The 24,716-nt window shown below is 47.8% G+C and overlaps 1 protein-coding gene across 1 annotated transcript in view; it reads left to right on the top strand.

Moving 5' to 3' along the window:
• Positions 1 to 24,505, top strand: part of LOC137598992 (ephrin-A2) — a 32,178-nt gene extending 7,673 nt beyond the window's left edge. Inside the window, exons 2-4 of the mRNA XM_068319611.1 lie at positions 21,026 to 21,318; positions 21,965 to 22,030; positions 22,146 to 24,505. Of these exons, the coding sequence (XP_068175712.1) occupies positions 21,026 to 21,318; positions 21,965 to 22,030; positions 22,146 to 22,285 (499 nt within the window). The 3' untranslated portion in view covers positions 22,286 to 24,505. The remainder of the gene's footprint in view (positions 1 to 21,025; positions 21,319 to 21,964; positions 22,031 to 22,145) is intronic.
• The last annotated feature ends 211 nt before the right edge of the window (positions 24,506 to 24,716 follow it).

Raw genomic sequence — 24,716 nt, 5'->3', positions numbered from 1 at the left:
CGAGAAAATAAATGTCGGAAAAATACTAGGATCCGTTTTCAAGGTAATAATAAATCAAGTTTATTTGATAATTAACTGAGTTCCTCAGATTAAATAATTGGTTTCTTTTAAATCTTTTCTATTATAAGTATTGATATAATAATAATAATAAAGAGCAAATATAAATGAATACATTAAACTTCATCAGTTCTGAATAAACCTTTATTTAAACAGTCGCTCCAAATAAAGCATTTAAATAAATGACATTCCAGCTCCGCGTTTCCTGGATTTCATTCATCGTAAAAAAAAATCTCGTTTTGTGTTTCTGTCGGAACAGAAAACACGATCAGAAAAAAAGTTTGACCCCCTGGGAGTTTTGACCCCCAGGGAGGTCAAAACGCTAACGTCTATCGCCTTTAGCTGTTGTGCTAAGATAGGCTACATACAAACCACCATGACTTAAGATGCTGATGATGATGATGACCAGCTGTTCGTTAGCAGCTAGCTGACTTGCTAACGGTTGACTAGCGCTGGTTGTTGCTAAAGATGCTAATCAGACGAACCGCGTTTGACCTACAGGGGTCAAGGTCAAGCTCTCAAACTTTCAACATTTGTCTGAAGTAAAAAAAAACCCGACCAATCAGGAGTCAGGAGAGTTCTGAAACCACGAATAGTCACTGATTGATCAGTGGATCAATGATTAATCAGTTGATTATTGATTAATATGTCGATCAATCACGTCTGACCCAGCATCTTCATCTTCATCTTCTTCCTCTCGTGGCTCGGATCCCTCAGACGTTCATGATGAGGTGTGACAAACCGCTGTCACGAACACACACACACACACACACACACACACACACACCTGTCTGTCAAGCAGTGCATGCTGGGATAGATTTCATTCCCCTACCATCCTGGACAGGACAGCGTGTCGTGAGGCGGTGTGTGTGTGTGTGTGTGTGTGTGTGTGTGTGTGTGTGTGTGTGTGTGTGTGTGTGTGAGTGAGACGGTGAGTGATGCGTTCAGGTGTCACTCAGACAAACCTGATTCCGTCACTCAGCCAGACGGCGGATAAAGTCGTCCTCACCGCGACCAGAACTGGTTCTAGATCAGCTGTTGGTTCCGTCTCCGTCACCGTGGAGACACAATTAATCAAATGTGATGCATTCAGGGACCGGAGGAATAAAGAGATCCTGAAAACCTGCAGAAACATCTGGTCTCAGGTTCCTCTTGTTCTCGGTTCCACCTGGTGCGTCACACGAGAGTTTAGTCGTGCGTTTTATTTTGAAGGGGCGCTCTCAGGGGCCTTCCTGTTGCGTCAGAGGGCGGCGGCTTCAGATGTTCCTTCAGAACCTGCTGAACTCGGCTCCATTCATTATGGATGACCTGGAGTTCCTGCTCGGAGACGAGTCATGAATCATTGAGGGACGGCCAATCAGAGCTGGAACCACAACGCTCCCCGTCTTCACGGCGCCGGAATGCTTCCTATTGGTCGTTATATTTGTTGACCTCAGGTCTCACCAATCACCAATCATCAATCGCCGATTGATCAATCTGTCGTTTGATCATCTCAAGTCAAACGCGGATGATGTTGATGTTTGTTGGGACGCCGTTCGGCGTGTTTTTGGCGTGTTCCGACCCTCCTCGTCCCCCATCACCCGTCGCCGCGGGCGACGCAGGAATCCTTTCTTCTCTCTGCGCTTCATTAGCGTTTCCCTCAGGAAGCGTCTGGAGTTAATTCATCTCCAAAAACCGCTTCATCGACCTTTTGATCCGTGATGGATGCTTCATTTCCGCGCCGGCCGCTGGAAACCCCGGTTGATTCCGACGCCGGGGCCTGGAGGTCCGTTGCTCAGGCGGATCGGGTTCGGAGCAGCCAGCTGGTGTTTTACGAGCGCCGGTGAAACACCCGCTTTGGTCTGAATTTAAATCTGACCTACTTTTTCCTCGTGAATCTGTTTTTCTTCTCCCGTCTGACGACAGGAAGTGGATTTTCCCCCCAGACGGATGGGAAGCAGCAGCAGATTTACACCCGGATGAAGCTCCGACACCCCAGAAAAGACTTTTTATTTTTCTTGGCGGAGGCGCTTCGGCCTCTCCTCCTCCTTTCATTCATTCACAAACGCGACAGAAGCTAAATCGGCCTTTTCTCACACACTTTTCTTCCACCGGAGCCGCGGCGGCGTTGTGTCGGCGGCGGCCGGAGTTAATGGGATTATGCAGATGACGCCGCTCTTAAAGCGCCCATTTGAAGTGTTTAATGGGGATTATGGAAATGGTCGAATGGCTCAGACCTTCAACCGCCCCCCCCCGAAAGGACGACACAATGAGGAGAACCAAACGACCATCTGCTGCTGAGCCGGACCTGATCGGACCCGATCGGACCCGATCGGACGTACTGATCGCGTATCAATAAACGGATGGATTAGAGGACGACGACGCAGCAGGAGGCCTGAGAAACACCCGATCAGACAGAAGCAGCCGAGCTGCTGTCGCTAACGCTAGCACGTCTGATGCTAACGCTTAAGCATACATTAGCAAGTTTACTGCTAACGCTGTATCTAACATTATAACATTAGCACGTCCATGGCTAATGATGTATCAAACATTAGCACATTTACAGCTAATGCCTTGGCTAACATTAGCACGTCTATGGCTAATTCTATAGCTAACATTAGTACATCTACAGTAAATGCGCTATGTAACATTAGCATGTCTACCGCTAACGCTGTAGCTAACATTAGCACATCTGCAAATACAGATGCTATATTAGCCTGTTTGCAGCACGTCTCGCATTTGTTAATGAGACAAGTTTTTTCGTTTCCATGGTGACGGGTCGATTTGTGTCACATGATGGTCTGCGGGACAGAACTGGAGACACGTGATTGGTTCCCACAAGACGTCAAACAAGCTTCAGGTGTTTCAAATCAGTGGTGCCGCGCTGTGATTGGCCAGCAGAGTCAGGTGGTGTTTCCCTCCTCTTCCTCACGCATGAAAAATGCAGCGAGTTCATGATGAAGCTGATATCCCTCCGCCGCCGCTTCACGCTCTGATTACCATGACGATTAAAACACACACACACACACGATTCCATCCAGTTGGGTTTGACCTTTGACCCGAGGGTGGATTATTTCACCAACAGAACGTCAAAAAAGGGGCGGAGTCACCGTGACATTTGTGTTTTATTCTCAGTTCATGATGAAGCTCTTTAGTTCCTCGTCCTGATCCAGATCTGGATCCAGATCATGATTCGGATCAGAATCAGGATTAGGATCCTGATCCTGATCCTTGATCCGGTTCGAAGCGTTTAACCCATGAATGTAGAAACGGATATTTTCTATTCCTCTTCATCGTCTGTTCTGATTGGCTCTCAGGATGAAGGAGCTGGAGAAAGGGGTGAGACCCCCAGTTACTGTGATCCTTGCTATCTGATTGGCCGTGGATCCTAGCGCTGGGATTGGTCGGAAGAGTCAGAGACGTGTGTGATTGGCTGATGATCTGGATACTATCTCACAGCAGCCAGTAATAATTGATGTGTGTGTGTGTGTGTGTGTGTGTGTGTGTGTGTGCGTGATATTGATTCATTTGGGAGTCTTTAGCTGCTCCGACACGAATTTGATGATTTTGTAGTAAAATCTGCTGACTAATGGAAACGCGTTCTTCTTCTGTGGTGGTTTGAGTCAAACTGAAGCCGTTTAAACGTCTTCCTGAAACTTTCCGTTTCCGCCGTCGTTTCTTTTCTGTCGCTGATTTGATCCCAGCAGGTTTTCCTCTTCCTGTGGGACGTGTCTACTTCCTGGACACACAACTTCACGAGGAAACCAGCTGCCCCCCCCCCCCCCCGTCCCGCCCCCTTATGGCTCCTCAGAGGACGTTACCATGGTGAAATCCCCCCTGGTTGCCGAGGCGATGAGCTGTCGGTCCACTGGGTAACAAGGTGATGACAGATCAGGGTCCTGTCCCGCATCCGTCTGGCTCTGTTCCTACCTGGCCGGTGCCCCAGGGCATGCTGGGAGCTGTAGTTCTCTCAACAGCATAATGACCTGACCTGGATGGGAAGAGGAAAGTTCTTCTGTTCCAGGAGGTCACGGGGTCCGAATTTATCGCTGAAAAAAAGTAAAGTAAAAAGTCCTCCAGCACCTGGGGGGTTAATCCGGGGTGGGCGGGTGCGGTTCCATCTGGAGAACAGACCCGGACCAGAACCGTTTCTACCAACCAGAAGAAGACAATAAATCTGATTCGACCATTAAAGTGGTTTTCTGCTCGCAGCGAGCCAACCTGGCAACCGAGTCCTGGCTCCTGATTGGTCGACCCAACCGGCGCCAGGAAGCCAAACGGATACCTGGGTCGGGTCTGATAGCGTGGACCAGACAGAACCAAAATGTTCCCAACTCGTTAGGGATCGCTGTTGACCTCCGACACGGTTACGTTTGTTTGTTTGTTTGTTTGTTTGTGTGTTTGTTTATCTGAGGTTACGTAACAGCTAATAAACGTTCTTCCAGTAAACTCGGCGGGAGGAAAACTTCTGGGCCAGAACCAGAACATTTCTTTAATGACGGATCTCAATAAAACAAGTCGCATTGATGTGGAGTTTGGTCTGGATCCGGTCAGAATCTGGATCCAGTTTAGAATCTGGATTCACATCAAGTCAGCTCTCCTTCAAACAAACCCCTGAATCTGGATCGTTTGTTGTCGGCTCTGGTTCCTGCATTCAGGTTCTATCGTCCTGGGTCAGTCGTCCGGGTTCCTTTTATTCTGGTTCTTCTGTTTCTTTTATTCAGGTTATTTTTTCCAGATTATTTTTTCCAGATTCTTTTCTTCGAGGTCTTTTATTCTGATTCTTCTGATTCTTTTCTTCAGGTTCTTCTTTCCAGACTGTTTACTTCTGTTTCTTTTATTCCACTTCTTTATTCCAGATTCTTCTTTATTCCAGGTTCTTTTATTCTGATTCTTTTCCTCTGGTTTTTTTCTTCTGGTTGTTTTCCTCTGGGTTTTTTTTTTTTTTCCAGATTCTTTTATTCTAGTTCTTTCCTTGAGGCTCTTTTATTCCGCTTCCTGCTCTGGATGTTATTTGTTGTTTCAGAAGAGAATCTGAATCCAAATTAACCCTTTATTCAGGACTCGACTCGTCTTGTCTTCGTTCTGAAACGGACCGACGACGTTTACTCAGTTTGTTCTTGAGGAACTTCTGGCGGCGTCGGCGTGGCGACCGGATCCCGCGTTCTCCCATCATGCCCCTGCATGTTTGATGGTTTCTCATGAATACGAATGGAGCTCCCGCCATCCGCATGAATATCAATCAGTTTGTCTTCCTGTCCCGTCTCCAGCAGGAGGCGGGTCCACGCCGCGCCGCTACCCATGATGCCCCTGGAGGGACGTTTGCCGTCCCGGTGGTCGTCATGGAGACCAGACGATTCATAAGGCCAATCGAAACGTCGTCCAGCGACGTTTCGATTGATCGCGACTTTATTAACAATGAGTTCAGTTTGCACATCCCATAATTAGTTTTTCGACGTCATGATGCATGATGGGAGTGATAACTGTTTCCCTTTCGGTTGACGATTCCGATCGTTAGCATCCATGCTAAATTAATAAATTCAAACCCTTCTAACTTTATCGACAGTTCTTGACAGTTGACGGTTATTTCCTTCTAATTATATATTCATATACTTATGAATATATAATTATGTGGACTGTGTCTCCGCCCCTCTCCTGATTGGTTGTCCCGGTCCTGGCGTTACCGGGTCGACGGCGTCGTCTTTTAAGATCCGTCACTTGTTTCTATTCAAACGTGAGGATGAAACTTTATTATCCAGCAGCTCCGACACACAGCTCCCATCATGCCTCACCTCAGGGCGGCGTGGGCGGAGCCTTGTTGTCAGGTACGAGAAAATCACTTCAGTCTTCAATGAATACATAAACAGGCCCCCCGCACGGCAAGGCCCTCCCATGATGCTTTGCTGTGCCTTATTGGCGTATAAATGGGGAGCGGCGCCCGCCGAGCCCATTTTCCCTCCTAAACCGACCCCAGACCGCGTCCGTTCACCCCGCACCCCCCCCCCCCCTTCGCCCCAATGCATGCTGGGAGCACGCCTTCATCTTGTCATTCAACTGGTGTCCTCGTCCTCCTCCTCACAAGGAGAAATCTTCATCTTCTCCTCATCCTCGCTGCAGATGGCGCTCGGACAGGAAGTTCACGTCGGGACTTCGAACGCGGAAAAGTAAAAAATTTTTAGGCGTGTCGCCCCCTGCAGGTGACGATTTAATTTCTAATTTAACTAAAACGATTTAGGTCTAGACATTTTCATTTATCTCTTTAGAAGAGCTGCTGCTTATAATCAGCCAATCAGAGTCCAGCTCCGTCCTCAGAACAAGAATCATTGCGGAGCGGTTCACCTGGAGGCCGTTAAAGCGCCGTAGACGACGCGGCGTTCTTGTTAGCGGGTTTGTGATGATGCAGGAAAACCGTAACAAGAGCTCATTACCGGCGTCCCGATCGTTTGTGGAGAATAAAACGTCTCCATGAAGCTGAAAACGTCTCCGAGCTGCAGATTTATTTCCGGCGCCGCCGCCTTCATTAACGGCGAGCCTCTCAGCGCCGTGTTTACCGTCTGTTTGGGCGCCGGGCGTCGCTCCGACGGCGCTCCCGTTTAGAAAGTGAACGGAGGAAATGAATCGTGTCCTGCTGTGAGCGTCGCCGTCGGCAACACGTCAGCTTTATGGAGGCGTTCATGGTTACCAGAAGATTCATCTCCACCAGGGGCCGCAGTTAAAAGTCAGGAGTGTTCAGAAGTTTGGAAGAAGAAAAATAAAACTCTGACGCGTCCGAAACAGTTCATCCGTGGTCAGAACCCACTTCCTGTCAGATGATGGACTGTTTCACCGCGTGAACCCGGACTGTTTCACTGCGTGAACCCGGACTGTCGTGTTAATTAGAAGGCTATTTTTTGGGAGTATCAGCAGACTGTGATTGGCTGCATCTCTCTTCCTCTTCCTCCTCGTCTGCTGTACGTTCTGATGTTGTTGATTGTGGTTCAGGTGAGACACACCTGGCTTTAAAGGGAATAGGAGGTGAACTCTGATTGGTCGGATCGCTGCAGTCCCCTGACAGCCCATATCCACACACACACACACACACACACACACACACACACACACACACACACACACACACACACACTGTCCGCAGATGAACTCTCAGGCCTCCTGGCTGTAATTATGTCCTCTGTCCTCAGGGACCCCCCCCCCCACAAACACACACACACACATTAGGTCATCTTAATTAGTCCCATATCACCCCCCCCCCTCCCCCAAATAATCACAGCAGGTTTTGATGACCAGCGGCGCCAAACAATTAGTGTTTCTATTAGTGTGTGGACAGGAAACACACACACAGTAAATGAATTAGTGAACCACAAACCCTCATCAGACTGAAAAAACTTTATTCAGCTGCAGCTGTGAAAACAGTAATTTAAATAAAAACAGCTGCTGAAGAAAAAATAATGAACTAGTTAACTAGTTAATTAGTTAATTAGTTTACTGGTTGATAAGTTAACAAGTTTATTGTTTTGAGTCGTATGAAGAAGTTTAAATTTATTTAGTAAATGTTAACATCAAGGCTTTTATTTTGAAAGTCTCGCCGACACTTAAAGGCTCTGTGTAAATAAAGTTAATTCAAAATACAGTTTAGTGTGAAAGAAATGAAGTAATATCCTGGTGTGTACTGGTGTGTACTGGTGTGTACTGGTGTGTACTGGTGTGTACTACATGTCCTCACTATGTCCTTGCCCCCCCCCCCACTCTGAACACGCGTCCCCTCTTCATTAATGCCGGCCCACGCCGCCCCCTCCCCGGCTCCTGATTGGCTGCTGGGGGCCCGCTGCGGTAAGACGCCACATCAATCCGGACCGGGTTCCGACAAACAGAGACGTTAATGAGCTCTCAGGCAACACCAAAGTTCCCAGCATGCACCGGGGCTCTGGGCGCTGCCAACCAAAGAAGAAGAACAAAGAGCGGCCATTAGGTTTCATCAGAACCGTCCAGCGGGTCCTGGGGGGGTCGTTGGTACTGACAGGAAGCAGTGCATTATGGGTTCAACGGGACGTGAATCCTGGTTGATGGATGAGTTGCGACCTTTGACCTCTGGGGGGAGGCGAGGCGTCCGACCCGAATTCGTCGGGAGTGACAGTCGGACCCGGGGATCATGAAACAACCAATCACCACTCTCTCTGTCGCTCAGGGACCCGCCCACAAAGGAGTAATCAGATTACTCGACAGGGGCGGAGCTTAGCAGCCAGGGCGGTTCTTTCTCCTCATGGGTTCTTTTCTTCGAGCTGCTGCCGGTCGAATAGAGGCGGGCCCATGAGCGCACAGCGTCCAATCAGAGCCCAGAGGGGGCGGGGCAGTGATGGGACTCACATCTGGACCTCATCATGAGGTCCGTTAGAACCCAACGGGCCCAACAGTCACGACTCAGCGTTTCCTCTAAGGGAGGAAACCAGACGTCAATCAGACTGGACTCACGTTCATGTTGGTCTGGATCTGGGTCCGGTTCTGGTTTTGGTTCTAGATCTGGGTCTGGTTCTGTTTTGGATCTGGTCCTGATTCCAGATCTTGTTATGGATCTGGTTCTCGATCTGGTTTTGGTTCTGGAAATGGTTGTGGTTCTGATTCTGAATCTGGTTCTGGATCTGGTTTTGGTTCAGTACATGGTTCTGATTCTGGTTCTGGATCTGGATCTGGGTCAGGACTGATGTCTACAGTTCTCTCTGTCATGACGACGACCCACGAATGACCAGCAGTAAATCTAATCGTTTGTCAAACTCAGACGACATCTGGTTCAGAGACACTGCTGTGTAAACACTTCACACCAGGAGCTGGATCCAAACCAGAACTCCTCCTCCTCCTCCTCCTCCTCCTCCTCCTCCTGATGAAGCTCTGACTAAACATTCATCTCTAGTTGTTTCTCTGACGGGACGTGATCACATCCTCTCACGCTCCCGTCGGGGACGTCGGCGATCCGGTGTCGCGTTTCAGACGCGTTCTCACTGCGGCGGACCCGAGATCCTAATCAGAGCAGCGAGGGAGGTGTCGGGTTCTACACCCCCAGACGGGTTTGATCTATGACGGACAGGCAGCACAAAATACAGGAGGAAGGGAACGGTGAAACAGTCCAGGTTCACACAGTGAAACAGTCCAGGTTCACGCAGTGAAACAGTCCAGGTTCACGCAGTGAAACAGTCCAGGTTCACGCAGTGAAACAGTCCAGGTTCACGCAGTGAAACAGTCCAGGTTCACGCAGTGAAACAGTCCAGGTTCACGCAGTGAAACAGTCCAGGTTCACGCAGTGAAACAGTCCAGGTTCACGCAGTGAAACAGTCCAGGTTCACGCAGTGAAACAGTCCAGGTTCACGCAGTGAAACAGTCCAGGTTCACGCAGTGAAACAGTCCAGGTTCACGCAGTGAAACAGTCCAGGTTCACGCAGTGAAACAGTCCAGGTTCACGCAGTGAAACAGTCCAGGTTCACGCAGTGAAACAGTCCAGGTTCACGCAGTGAAACAGTCCAGGTTCACGCAGTGAAACAGTCCAGGTTCATCCTGGGACTTTTCTGGAAGTGATGTTAAGTTTCCATGTGAGAGTCTCTACATTAGAGAAGGTCATTGGTTCAGGTTCCCGTCATCCCATTGGTCGGTCTCTGTCTCGTCAGAAGTCCTGGAGGTTCTGACCCGGGTTCAAACGTAACGCCGGGTTTGTGGTTGCCCCGGCAACAGACCAGCGTGTGTGTTCTGATGGGGAAAGATAATTTCATAGTTTAATGTACAACCACTGGTGTGTGTGTGTGTGTGTGTGTGTGTGTGTGTGTGTGTGTGTGTGTGTGCGTGCTTCATGCTAATCCTCTCTGATCATCTCTAATCAGACTCCATGCTAATGAGGTTCTTCATAAACTCCCTCAGCTGAAGGTTGCTGAGGTCTTGTGATGATGTGGCGTGCTAACGGCGGCGCAGTTAACACGCTATATCCCGTATTCGCAGACACGTCTGTCGCTCTTCATCTCGGCTCCTCTTCCTCCGGCAGTCCGGGTTTGCTCTTCATGCCCAGGATGAAAGCTAAGCTAACGTATCAGTGTTAAGCTAAGCTAATCCATTGGTGCTCTTGCTTTTAGCATAGCAGCTATGGTTAGCGTTGTCTTTTTTTTTTTACATCCAGTTTTACATCAGTTTGGGATCTCATGGCTTCAAGAGTGTCATGTGACGGTAGAGAGGCGGAGCCTAAGCTCATGGTTAGCCTGATGCAGATTTATTCCAGCAGGCGGGGGGCGGGGGGGGGGCATTTATTTTCCTGTCGCGTCGTGATTCAGATTTTCTCCTCGTCCTCATCGCGCCGCAGGCCGTCATGCCCCGCCTCCTTCGCCCAATCGGGATGGAAATCCACTTCCTGTTGGATTAACCAGACGGCGGCGCGCCGCACGCATCGGAGCGTTAAATCCTGTGAAGTTTATCAAACGCAGAAGATGTTCTGCGGCGCGACCTGATCAGGAAGCAGGAGCGGTCACGACCAATCAGCTCGCGGCGCTGGAGACGCAGAGGTCGGAGGTCACGGAGACAAAGAGCCCTGACTGTACTTCACTGGTCTGTGACTCACAGGCTCATAAATAAATCAGTCGTCTTCTTTTCCCTCCGCTCAGACTGACAGGCTCAGGGAGGCACCGCCGCAGCTGATTGGTCCGTCACGGGGTCCGAGTGGCAACAACCGGGAAGTGCATCTGAGCGACAGGCCCCTCCCTCAGTCGCCTGTCTGGCATATTTATGAGGTGGTCAGATTAGCAGAACTCCCAGCAGCCACTGGGGCCGTGTAATCCAGACCGTGTTGAGGTGCTGATAACACCGGGCGGGGGCCCCGTCAGGAGCTGAGGAGATGTTTTTCCCCTCTCCCTGGGGGTGAAGGGGGATTTGATGATGTCACATGATTTGTTTGTTTGTTTGGGGGTGCGATTGGCAATTTAAAAAAAACAAAAAACTCCAGATCTGAGTTTAAAGTCTGACTTTGTTAAACTTTTGCTGACATCAAAGCTGTGACTAAAATCTCCTTCAAAAAATTCAACTGGGACGTTTCCGTCGAGATGGCGGCTTGTGTCTGAGCAGGGGGCGGAGCCTGGTGGCGGTCCAATCAGTGGTGCGGGTTGGGGTTTAACTAAACTAGAAGCTCAAAGTCGAACTATTAATCCTTCAGGATTAATTGAACCTGATTTCCGGTGAGGTTGGTGTGTTTTCGCTGATGGGACACATTAAACCCACCTGGACCTCTACCTGAAGCGGTGGTTCCAGCCCCCCCCATCCCGTTGGAGCGATGTGGGTCTAGAACCGACCCCCCCCCCCCCCACAAGGCGTCTTGACTAAAATAACCCCAGAACCCGGGACTATTTTTGAGTTTGGAGCGACGACCTCGAAGCCGTCAGAAGTGATTTCCTCCCTCATCAGAGTGAGACTCCGTCCTGGGGGGTGAGGTTGGAGGTGGGGGGGTGGGGGGGATCTCTGCAGAAACTTCTCCGTCCTCTCAGGGAATTGTGGGAATGATGGCAGCTATTGTTGACGGCAGCGTGTGATTGGTGGAGCATATCGACCGTTGACAGGCGGGACTGGGGTGAGTGTGTGTGTGTGTGTGTGTGTGGGGGGGGGGGGTCAACCAAGTAGAACTAATCCTCCCCCCTCCTCGCCCACAGACCCTCCAGACGCCCCCTTTGACCCCCCTGTCGGCTCTGGGGGGGGGGGTCAGGCTGAAGAACTAGAACCAGATGAACTCTTGTTACTCCAGATTTATGGTTTCATCCGCAATTATTTTATTATTTCACAACCAATCAAAGCTCGAGTTCAGATTTTAATAAATCAAATTTTTAAATCCTTCATTTTTAAATGCCCAAAATTTTCCCTTACAAAGTTTTCATTTTCACCAAAACACAAATTTTTAATTTTTGATTTTGCATTTAACTTTAATATATTTTTTAATGATTTTAATAGAAGTAAAAGGAGTTCCAGAAATATTTGCGTAAAAAATTTAACATGGCAAAACTGCCTTTAATTTTAAAACAATTTTAATTTTTTTTCTACCGGACTTTATTAAATGTTTTTATAATCAATGTATTATTTTAACAGTGACAGAATAAATACAATTCTAAAAAAAATTTATCCCATCCTTAAAAAAATATTTTGATACTCTAAGAAAATAAATAATTGAAATATTACGATAAACATTTTTAAATTGGATATTTATGAGTTACATTTTAAAGTATTCCAATACAAATAACCAGAAATGATAATTCTTCTATTAACTTTATTATTTGTTAGCATTTATTCTTCATTATTCATTTCATGATTCAGATTTTATTATAAAATAATCTGCTTTAATTTTTCATTTATTTAAAATATGAACAAATCTAAAATCCTTCTTGTTTTCCAACACGTTTAATTTACCGATATTTTTGACAAATTCTTTCAATAATTTCTCCACGTCGTCGAGCGTTTTATTTTCTATCCTAGCAAACTTTTGTCGCCCGAAAAAACTCAGTTTAATAAGACGGGAAAAAAATGAAGAGATCATTAGAATTATTCATAGATTAAAGCAAAATATTTTGATTAATATTCTTGAATATTTCAGCCTCATTAATGAAGCGGAGACAGAAGAACCAATCAGATTCTTTCTGCAGCTTCTTTTTTCTTTCTGTATATAAATATTTTTTCGCTGCGAACTTTGACCTCAAATTCTAAACGTTCAGCTTTTAATTTATCGGGAGAAGAAGACGAATCGGACGATGAATCGTTGCTGATTTGTCCAATCGCGACGCTCGATCCCAAACGGCCGTCTGGTGAGGAAGATGAGGGACGAGGTGAATTGAAGCTGTCGACTCTGCACACGCCGTCTGCGTTCGAGACCCTCAGGGGTTCGTGTTTCAGCTCCAGAGAGCAACAAATCAAACGCTGTTGACCTTTAACACCCCCCACACACCCCCCCCCCCCAAGCGCCGCTGCTGCGTCTCGCTCGGCTTCAGACTGTATTTATAACCGGGAGGCTGGAGGTTCAAATCCCGCTCTGAACAAATAATCAGACAAAAAAAAAAAAAAAAAAAGGTCTTTTGTTTTTTACTCTATGGAGACGATAAATTAAAAAAATACTTTAGTTTTCAACTTTAAGAATAAAAATAATCAAAATTTTATCTTTTTAAATTCCGACAAAAAATTTTTTTTTGACGTCTAAAAATGATGAAGAACCGAGTTTTAAAAAAAAAAATCTGGTTCAGAAGAATTTAGGAAAGTTTGGAACGAATAAAGAACAGTTTGGAGGAGCACCCCCCCCCACCACCACCACCACCATCAGGCCATCCATTGGTTACAGTCATGCCCCCCACCCGACCCCCACCTTCCGCTCTGCACCCCCTTACTAGGGCAGATGGGTGGGAATCAAACAGAAGCCGTTGGGGCGTCCTGCTGCTCGATGTGATCCGACATCCTCCTGACGTGTTACCCCCCCCAACACACACACACACACACACACACACACACACACCCCTCGTTGTTTAGTCAGGCGGGTCGGATGAAACCCGAGGCTGGTGCCCCCCCCACACACACAGCTGGTCCCCTGATCGTTCGTGTTTCTGGACGCTGATCCTCAGACTTAGAACCGGAGACCCGATCCGGGATCCAAGGGGGGGGTGGGGGTGGGGGGGCTTCTGTGTCGCATCAGGTAAAGCCGCCGCCTCAGAACCGATGCGAGTGTTGCCGTGACGACGGGTCCTGGGCGTGTTTCTGGTGAAACCTCAGTGGAACTGAAGCCGGACCCTGTGGGACTCCAGACGCGTTGTTTGTGTTTACCAACAGCTGCTGATTGGCTCCTGTTTATTTTTGTTGTTGTTTACAAGATGACACACGAGCAGTGAGAACCCCCGATCGATGATTAGTTGGTTCTGGTTCAGGTCCAGCTAGCTTCTCTTTTCTCCGACGCTAAGAACTCGTTTTTTACGATTCGGTCGACGCGCCTGAACTCACCACGAGGTTCTCCTCCTCACCGGAACCTCAGATCAAGATGCTTGTTTCTGATTGGTTGTTTGTGTGGGCGGAGCCTCCAGCCTGTCTGATGGTCTGATATCATTATCAATTCATCTATTGATCAGGTGACTTCTTCATTTAGCTGATCGAACGTGACAAACTACATTACTGCGTTTCAGCTGCAGTGTGTGTGTGTGTGTGTGTGTGTGTGTGTGTGTGTGTGTGTGTTGAGAAGTGTGTGTGACGAGCTGTGGATGGTGTGTGTGACAGGTTAATAACAGACACACGCTCGGCGGGGCAGATGGTGGCAGGAAAAGTGAGACTCTGATGACAAGAGCTGCCAACACACACACACACACACACACACACACACACACACACACACACACACACACACACACACACCTGGACGTGTCTTAATTGTAACAGAGGATGGGGGTAAAGTATTGACTGGAGGCTCAGTGGCTCAGGGGGGGGGCGTAACCCCCTAGAGGCTCCGCCTCTAATGACCTCACCTGGATCCGCTGACGTCGCCACTTCCTGTCAGGCCGGACGGAACGGAACACGACTCGGCGTCTTTCAGTCCAGCTGAAACGCCGACGCCTGATTGGCCGAGGCGCGTGTCTGACCGCTGGCGAGTCGTTGTTGTGTCGTGGTCGTCGTCTCCTGGCGGGGCTGCTGATTGATTTGATTGGTCGATCGGTCCCGTGATGTCACGCCAGGGGACTCATTATCGCGGCGGGGGCGTGTCCTGGGATGCCATGTGTCAGTGTTGCTGTTTGTCTTCATTCCGTCTCGGGGGGGGGCGTCTGGAGCAGCAGGTGATGTTGTTTCCTGGAGCTGTGGGGGCGGGTGTGTCCCGGGGGGCGTGTCCCGGCGGGCGCCGTTTTGTTTGTTTCATCCTTCCGTCGGATGTTGTGGAGGACGACGGGTTCTAGATGATACCCAGATCTAGAGGTCAGAGGTCAAAGTGCGTGTCGGCGCTCCGACCGATGACAGGTGGACAGGTGCATCATGGGAGAGCGAGGCCATGCTCCAAAACGCATGCCATTTGACTGACAGCTCTGGAAGCTCGTCTCCCGGTCGCCCCGGGCGACCGTGCCTCGCTCCATCAGTTCGTCTCAATTGGCCGGACCTGCCTGCCAATCAAACACACGGGCCGTGTGTCCCAACCTCCCCCTCCCCCCGAGACCGGCAGCCAACCACGTCGCTCCCTTCACCGTTTAACTTTCCTGCCGCTGTCTTCCTCACCTCCTCCTCTTCGCCGTTCCCACGGCGACGACAACAAGGAGCGTATCGGTGGCGATGAGGATGAGAGAACAGAAACACGGAGAGACGAGAGGACGGAAGGAGAGGAGGAAACACGAACCAAACTGGCTGAAGGTCACCAACATCACTTTATTTTCACCCCCCTGCCCCCCCCCCATCCACCCCCCTCCACCTAAAAAAAATATTAGCCCGCCCCCCCAAGAAAACACCAGCGCTAAAGGCTAAGCTAGGCTAACAGTTTACCTGCGTTAGAAAGCTGGGCTAACAGCACAAAGGGTGTTAGCCTGGGGGGGTAACGGGGGGGTAACGGGGGGGTGAGGCTCGTATTTCCTGTAAATGAGTGTAAAGCGTCTCTAAGCTGATTTCAGAGCATCGGGTTTGTAATTCCAGGATGTGACGCGTTGCCGCGTGAGCGGCGGCGGCGGCTGATGGAGGCGATAAAGAGGCGGCCAGCTGCACCAGATCCCTCCAGGGTTGGGGGGGTTTGAAGGGATCGGGGAGGGGGCACAAACACAAAAGTTTTCCAGGACGGCTCCTCATTTTCCAGGTTGAGTCTGTCTGGACGCCGTCCGCCGCTTCCAGGCTTCTCAAGGACGGCTTTCAAGGTTCTCCAGGATGTTGATTTAATTTCTGTTGGGCTTCAGCGCATTCCTGACGCCCCCCACCCCCACCCCCACCCCACCTCCTCATCCTCCTCCTCCTCACTGTGTGGGATGACTGACAGCACTATAGATAATGAAGGGCCTGGGGGGGGGGGCGGTCCTGGGGCCAACAGGGGTCACATGACCCACATGAGCAGAGGGGGGGGGGTCTCTGTAAGTATCTGACAGGTTTCACCTCTCAGATCACCAACACAAAGCGGCGGCGACCTCACAGTTTGTTGTGTGGGGGGGGCGGGGTCGATGGAGGAGGGGCGGGGTTAAGGGGGGGCACCTTGATTGACAGCTGGCAGATCTTTATACCGGTGTTGTCTAACTTTAACCTGACCTCACTCACTACGGCATTCTGGGTAATTCTGCGTTCAAACTCTGGATGCTAACAGCCCCCCCCCCCCGCTCTACCAGCCTCTATGCTAAGCTAGGCTAACCGTGTGACAGCAGACAAAGAGCCTGGAGTCGTGTTTCAGGGAACATGTGTGTTAACGTGATCCTCGACACGGAATCTTACACGACTCAGGAATGTTGTCACGCCGTGTCGGAGTTATTAATACAGAAGTAATCAGACACCAATAGATAATCAATGGAAATAAGACATTCAAATATATGTTAAAGACAAGAGGAATGAGGAATAAAATACAATAAAATAAAAGATCAGAAAGAAAATATAAAGAGGAGCAAATAAGAGGAGATAAAAGATGAACGTAAATATAATTAGTCCTGCAAAGTCATTTGAATAAAATTAGTGTTAATAAAAAACAGCCGTCAAATATCAAACTAAGGAAAATGGTGAAAAATGATGTTTATTTTTCACTCAGATGAAAGTAACGTTTGTTACCCCCACGTTTGTTTAAATAAAAGTAAATAAATAATTATGATCATTTTAAAAAAAATTCCACTTCATTTTAATAACCTGGTTAAAATTTAGTAAATTATAAAATAGTTCCAGTTTGTGAAATTAGGCTTCCATGAATATATTAAAACTATTAAAATAATAGATAAATAATAATCAAATAATCTCTGCGCCTTTCATTTTGAATTAACATCTATTAATCATGTCTTTACTTTAATTAGATTTTAATGAAGCTTTAATTGTAAAAACTAGAATGGGCTCAGAATACGTCCCTGAGGAACCCCACATTCAACGATAGAACAAACTTCATTCAACAGGTTAAACTCCGTGTGAATCACACCTGATGGTCTGTCCCGTCGCGTTAGCGCTACGTTTTCAGACCTGAAGGCGACGTCCAGCAAACGGCTCCCGGATTGAAGCGCTAGCTGGACGTTTATTCCCCTGAAATCCGATCCGGTTTGACGAGAAGTCGCCGCAGAGGTTTGTGAGTGTGAGCGGCAGGTCGGATCGGGTTCGTGGACATTGGATCCGATCGGGTTGTTGGACGTGGGATCAGATAGGTTTGTCTCGTAGCTTGTAGCTTTTTGTCTGAACTTGAAGGAGACACTGTAGGCTTTGTGTGTGAGCCTGTCAGGACGGACTCGGGTTACACGAACGCACACAGTAACACAATGGACGGCGGCGCGTCTCCAGAGGGCATCGATCGTATGACCGCGCCGCTTCTCTGCTGTGGGAAAATCCTGCTCGGTTCAGTAACTGATGCTAACGTGGCTAACAAACCAAACAGGGGCGGGGCTTAAAGCTTATCAGGTTCAAATTAAAAATGACATCAAGAGTTGCTCATACTTTAAATAAACGGATTAGTATAAGACCAGTAAATACTAAAACATCTTTTCCTGCACTGGAAACGTTTGAATAATCTGTTAATCTGGTGAGATTGTATGATGCTAGTTAAAAGAAACGGATTTCTGAACAAAAACCCTAAAAAAAAAAAACACCTAATAAAACATTAAATAAATTCAAGTCTTTGGTGTGAATAAATCTCTACAGGTGAAAATCTGTAGCCTTCTGATATCTTTTAAATTGTGAATTGAACCAGAACCAAGAGAATAAACACACAAACAGGTTTTATTGGGGACTCATGACGTGCTGCCCTCTAGTGGTCAAAAGTCTCTACTGCAGGTTGAACTTTAATTTGTTATATCAAAACTACATTATCAGGATTATCCAGTTTTTTGCTTTTCTTACATGATTTTGATCAGTGCATAGTAAATACTTTTTGTTCCCTTGAACGTTGCATCGTATTTTCCGACTGCACTTGAACTCATCTGTGGTCGGATTCGCTCGCTTTCCGACCCGGGATTTAAACTTGGCAGAAACGTTCATTCATCAGTCGTCGTTTTTCTTTTTTAATGTGACGTACGAAACCTGGATGCTAGATTTATGCTAGCGACTGTTTCCGTAGCATTCGGACCACCTGAGCGGAGAGCAGCTGCTGCCTCCGTCTGGTTAGCGTTAGCGACGTGCTCATCCCAACTTTAATCTGTCAGCGAGTCACTTTTTCTCTACTTTGGAGGATCGCCGGTGCGTCCGGTCTGTCAGGAGGACTGACGAATGATCCGGCTCCGGCCCCGCCCACCGGGCCTTCAGAGACCCGCGCAGATTAAACAGTAAATCACGCGTCTGAGGCATGCTGGGAGTTGAGGCTTCACAGGTGAAATATAGGAGAGAGATTCACTGCAGCTGCTGGACGGAGAAGACGAGAAACACGAGAGGCGAGCCGACGTGAGAACGAGGCCGTCGGACACCTGCTGGCCCAGCAGGGGGCGAAGAAGAGCCGAGAGGGCGCATCTCGTTCTTTACCACATGTTGGTGGATGGCTGCAACATCAGATAGACCATATCTCGTTCTTTACCACGTGTTGGTGGATGGATACAACATCAGTGAGACCGTTTCTCGTTCTTTACCGCGTGTTGGCGGATGGATACAACATCAGTGAGACCGTTTCTCGTTCTTTACCGCGTGTTGGCGGATGGATACAACATCAGTGAGGTTGTAACTCGTTCTTTACCACGTGTTGGTGGGTGGATACTTCAGTGAGACCGTATCATGTTCTTTACCGTGTGTTGGCGGATGGATACAACATCAGTGAGACCGTATCTCGTTCTTTACCACGTGTTGGCGGATGGATACAACATCAGTGAGACCATATCTCGTTCTTTACCACGTGTTGGCGGATGGATACAACATCAGTGCATTAGGGAGGTGAGGTCTGACTCGTGTCTACATCAGATTGCTCGTGGATGTTAGCGACCCAGAATCCCATCTGGTATTAAATTAAACAACGCTAATAAAGAGCTTGGCTCCGCCCCCTCCTCTTTGCGTTGTTTCTGCTCCAGATGGACCTCTGTCTGATCGAGTTATCCTAATGCATTAAAACACTTCCAGCTCCCCTACAGAGTTTGTTACTTTCGGTCTCTAACTCAGAGCGATGATTATTCCCACGTGGCCTGAATGCAGCATCGCCGCGTCCTCCTGATGGGCGTTTGGGAGGTGGATTTGATCAGCAGGAAACATCTTGCTGGATGAGAGCCGTCCTGATGGGCGTGTCTCCTCCGCCGCGCCCTCTCCGTCTTCTTTAACGCCATTAGCAATGTGCACGCTAACTCAGTTAGCTGAAGGATTGGGTGACGCTAACAGCTGAGAGAGCAGGTGGTGCGTTCGTGAACTCTGTCTCACCAGCTCTCACGTCGTAACTCATCGCTCTAATGGAGGGAGGAGGCGGTCGGCCCCGGGGCCCCCCCCTCACCATCCTCATCATCAACTTCATCTTCATCACCGTTTAACCCTGTCCGAGTCGGTCGGTGTGTGTGACGGGTCCGCCGTGAGGCTCAGACCCGTCGCAGCTCAGATGGAATGTTAGGCAAAGGTGAGGGGGTTCGGGGGGGTCTGAGGTCCGGGTCCTGGTGCCGATCCGGATCCTCACAATGATTGGGTAAAAACAAAACAATGACATCACTGTAACATTTACCTGACTCAGCATCTCAGGTTCTTTTAAAGTTATGAAAGCTATCTGGTTAACGTGTTATTAACGTGTTATTAGCATGTGGTTAGTGTTTTATTAACGCATGGTTACGTGTGGTTACCATGTTATTAAGGTGTGGTTAATGTGTTAATAACATGTGGTTAACGTGTGGTTAATGTATGGTTAATGTGTTATTAACATGTGGTTAACATGCAGTTAACATGTTATTAACATGTGGTTAACACGATAGCCATATGTTATCGTGTTATAAACACATTAACATGTGATTAATGTGTCATTAACATGTGATTAAAGTGTTAACATGTGGTTAACATGCAGTTAATAAGTTATTAACTGTGGTTAATGTGTGGTTAACGTGTTAAGGTGGTTAACATGTGGGTAATGTGTTAACATGTGGTTAACATGCAGTTGACGTGTTATTAACTGTGGTTAACTTAATATTAATGTGTCGTTAACGTGTTATTAACATGTGGTTAATGTGTTGCACTCACCTGTGCAGGTAAGACAGACCTGAATCCGACTTCTTCTTGACTTTGTTGGAGGACGTGGTTTTTAGCTTTCATCCGTCTGTATGTAAACTCATAATAACCCCCCTTAAGAATCCCCCCCCAAAAAAAGAACCCCCCCCCATAAGAACCCCTTCCAGAGCCGTGATTAACCCGGACTGCCCAGCCAATCAGGACGGACCCCCAGAAACCAAATCCGTCAGTTCAAACCTCATTAGAAAAATACAAATTAGCTGTGCTGATTGGACGCCCCCCCGCCCCGCCCCCCGTGGCCCCCCCGTGGGGGCCTGTTGTTGTTTGAACATGAATATTCAGAGACACAAGAAGTTTGATTAGTTTGTTTTCTGCGATCGATCGTTATTCTAATAAGGAGGTTCGACTGTCATAAATTACAGCAGCTGTGGAGACAAAAACACTTTTAATCCGTTTCCGTCACAAAAAACTTTATTGCAATCTGAGTGAGGACACAGGGGGCGGAGCCAACACCTCCGACCTTTGACCAGGAGTATTTAAGTAGCTGCGTTACGGTAGCTAGCTACTAATGCGTTGCATCGATTGGTTCAGGATACAAAGGTTACTGATTGCGAGACAACGATTCCCAAGATGCATTTCACTTACAAACATCCAATCAGAGAGCCTCAACGGCTGGTTAACACCGGTTTCCCCGCCCCCTCTGCAGGTTCTCGCGGGGCGAGTACACGGTGGAGGTGGCGATCAACGACTACCTGGACATCTACTGCCCGCACTACGAGGGGGCGGAGCCAGCGGAGCGCCTGGAGCGCTACGTGTTGTACATGGTGAACTACGACGGCTTCACTACCTGCGACCACCACCGGAGGGGGTTCAAGCGCTGGGAGTGCAACCGGCCCCAGAGCCCCAACGGGCCCCTCAAGTTCTCCGAGAAGTTCCAGCTGTTCACGCCCTTCAGCCTCGGCTTCGAGTTCCGGCCCGGACACGAGTACTACTACATCTGTGAGTACTACACCCTGTACTGAGTGCCAGTACTACTACATCTGTGAGTACTACACCCTGTACTGAGTGCCAGTACTACTACATCTGTGAGTACTACACCCTGTACTGACTGCCAGTACTACTACATCTGTGAGTACTACACCCTGTACTGAGTGCCAGTACTACTACATCTGTGAGTACTACACCCTGTACTGAGTGCCAGCACTGCTACAACTAAGCACTAATACTGCTACTTACACACACACACACAGAGCGTAGTGTGATGGGTGTGTGTGTGTGTGTGTGTGTGGGTGGGGGGGGCGGGGGGTTTCTGTCGAGACATAATTTCGGTCTGGGAGAAATTTCCCAAATTGTGGCTCAATTGCAGCGAACAGGGACTCAGTTTATGTTAAATGACACTTAATAGGTGTGTGTGTGTGTGTGTGTGTGTGTGTGTGTGTGTGTGTGTGTGTGTGTGTGTGTGTGTGTGTGTGTGTGTGTGTGTGTGTGTGTGTGTGAGATGCAGGTTTACAGTAGAAAGGTCTCCTCTGAACCTGAGACGTTCAAATCCTTCGTAAAATTCAGCGTCTGGAGTTGTTGTTGTTGTTTGTTGTTGTTGTTTATTGTTGTTGTGTTTGTTTACAACCTACTTCTGTTTGTTTCTCAGCGTCTCCTCATCCAAACCTGGCTGGGAAAGCATGTCTGAAGCTCAAGATCTACGTCAAGCCGACCAGTAAGCCGTAACCTTCCTCTTCCTCCTCCTCCAAAATAAAAGCATCAACTTCCTGCTTCATGATGGTCATGTGACCACGTCAGCGCGTTTTTTTACCTTTCTTCTCCTCTCTCAGATGATTCCGTGTACGACTCCCCGGAGCCGTTCTTGACGGACGACACCACCGGCGGCTGCAGCCCCGCCCTGACGCGCCCCCCCGTCCTGGCCGTGATGTCACTCGTCCTCCTCTTCATCCTCCTCCTCCTCACCTCGTAGCACCTCCTCCTCCTCCTCCTCCTCTCCGTTGAGTCGGACCAATCGCCACCATTCTGTAAAGAAACAAAACAACCCGTTTGACCCCTGACCTCCATCTGAACAACACCACAGCAAGTCAGCCAATCAGAGGAGTCGGCGGTCACGAAGGGGGTGGAGCCTGGAATGATAGCTGGTTCCGTTGATCCCCGATTCCATGTGGATCGTTAGAGATTTGTTGCCAAAACAAACCGTATCGTATTCAACCAAAGCTAACCCAGCTAGCGGGCTAACCCATCTGGATTAGCAATCATGCTATTTAGCATCTAAATCAGTCCGACACATTAGGGGGGGGGGGGGTCAAACTGGAACATCAACCCGACAGTAATATTCAATCACTGTGGACGCAACATCACAACAGACAGCAGGGGGCGCTGCTACGCTAACGTGCTACATTAGCGTTTTAATTGTTTTACCATCTTTTCTCTTGGATTTTAGGGATTTGAGAGAACTTTTTTTTTTTTTTTTAACTTTCCAGGGCAGCTAGTGGTTCCTGTTCCAGTTTAAAGACGAAAACAAAATCACTGATTTCTTTAATCGGAATCAGAATCAGAAATCAGAGCTGCGTTCATCAGTGAAGAACGATCAATAACTGTCTGGATGTGATCGTCAATAACAACCAATAGGACTTTGAGTCCAGCATGAGAGGATCTGAGACGACAAACAGGAAACCAGAGGACGGGAGGAATAAACCTCCTGACCCCTGACCTCTGAGGGGGAGACACGCTTCAAAAGGGGCGTGAAGGTGAACGAACTAAAAGCGCTCCTGGTGTTTCATCATCGTCATCGTCATCATCATCATCATCATCATCATCATCGCCACGACCCAAAAGAACCAGAAGCTCCAGAACAGTCACAGAAACAGACGTGTGATAATTACTACGCTTACATCACTCTGTGTTTATGTGATGACATCATCAGGATGTGATGACATCAGGATGTGACGTCATCACGTCCGACAACATCAAAAAAATACCGTCTCTGCCAAAACGAGTTAACTTAGCTTTACGGCTTTACGGCGCTGGGATAAGCTAATGTAGCGTTACAGACTGAAGCTAGTTGGTACGGGCTAACGTAGCATCATGAGGTGTCGGGTTACATCCCTGATGATTTCTGTGACTGTGTTGATCATCAGTTCTGGAACTGAAATCAAAATCAAGCGCTCCCCTTTCCTGTCGCCCGCCGTCTCAACCTGCCAAAGACTTTTCTATCCGGGGGGGGGGCATTGAAGACAAGTCCAACAGCAGCGGTGGGAGTCACAAGCCCCGCCTTCTACTGCCATAGGGGGCGTGGCTATATCATTTTTCTAGATTGTGTTGCTTTTGTCTTAAAATCGTAAAACGAATGTTCTGCGCAAACAAAAACGAACCAATCAAAAATGGCCTTTTTTTCCCCACTGGTGCTGAATTTTTAGTGACTTTCTTGTTTTCTGGAGATAAAGCAGCAAAGATTTTTTTTTGTTTGTTTGTTTGTTTCTTCAAAGCATGTCCCTGTGCGTGGACGAGCAGGGGCATGCTGGGAAATGCAGTACATACGATGAAGGCACTGTGATGGAGGACGGACAGAGGATGTAGCACGTGCAAACAAACTGATTTTTTTTTCTCTTCTGTACAAAAAGAGAAAAACTTGTTTTTATTACATTTGTGTTGTTTTTAAAAAAAGATTTCAGATGAGATCTGAATCCGTCAGCAGAGCGTTGTCGTTCCTGTTGTTGCTGTTTTTTCCCCCTCTTTTTATGTTCCTGCTTGTGTCACAATGCATTCTGGTCCTTGTAGTCCTGTGCTTTCTGGTTTTATTGATAAATAAACGGTTGGATGGTTTTACGTGGCGTAAGAAATGTTTAAGCAGGAGAAAGGAAAAAAAAAAACTTTAAAAAAATGTTCTAATGGTGGTTTTTGTGAGAGAGTGAGACCTCCTTCCCCGTCGGGTTAGAGGATCTCTGAAGAAGAGAATGTTTTTCTACATCAAAATGTGCATATTCTATTCTAAAACTAAAAATGTCTTTGTATATTTTCTTATTGGATGTCCCGCTAACGAAGGCGTTGATCTGATTGGCTGTCAGGAAACTTTTTTCTTTACTGCATGAGCAGGAAAAACAACTTTTACTGAATTTACTATGACGACCATTTCTGAGGGAAAACGTGTACGAATATGTGTTTGATAAATTCACCAATAAAAATGTTCCACTTCCTTTTCCTCTTCCTCCATTGATTAAAATGTTTTTCAGGTTAAATTTGGTATTTTTTTATTTATTTTTTTCAATGAACAATTTTTTTTTCTTTTCTGGACCTCATTTTAATTCCAACCTCCCAGTAAAACCAGTTTAAACATGTTGACGTCTTCCTGACAGGAAACTCCGCCTCCTCCAGACATCACATGACTGATCAAAGCCGCC

The sequence above is a fragment of the Antennarius striatus genome, chromosome 7, assembly GCF_040054535.1.
Source record: "Antennarius striatus isolate MH-2024 chromosome 7, ASM4005453v1, whole genome shotgun sequence".
NCBI classification, from domain to species: domain Eukaryota; kingdom Metazoa; phylum Chordata; class Actinopteri; order Lophiiformes; family Antennariidae; genus Antennarius; species Antennarius striatus.
Note: the sequence above shows the minus strand (reverse complement) of the source record. Positions and strands in the feature narration are given on the sequence as shown.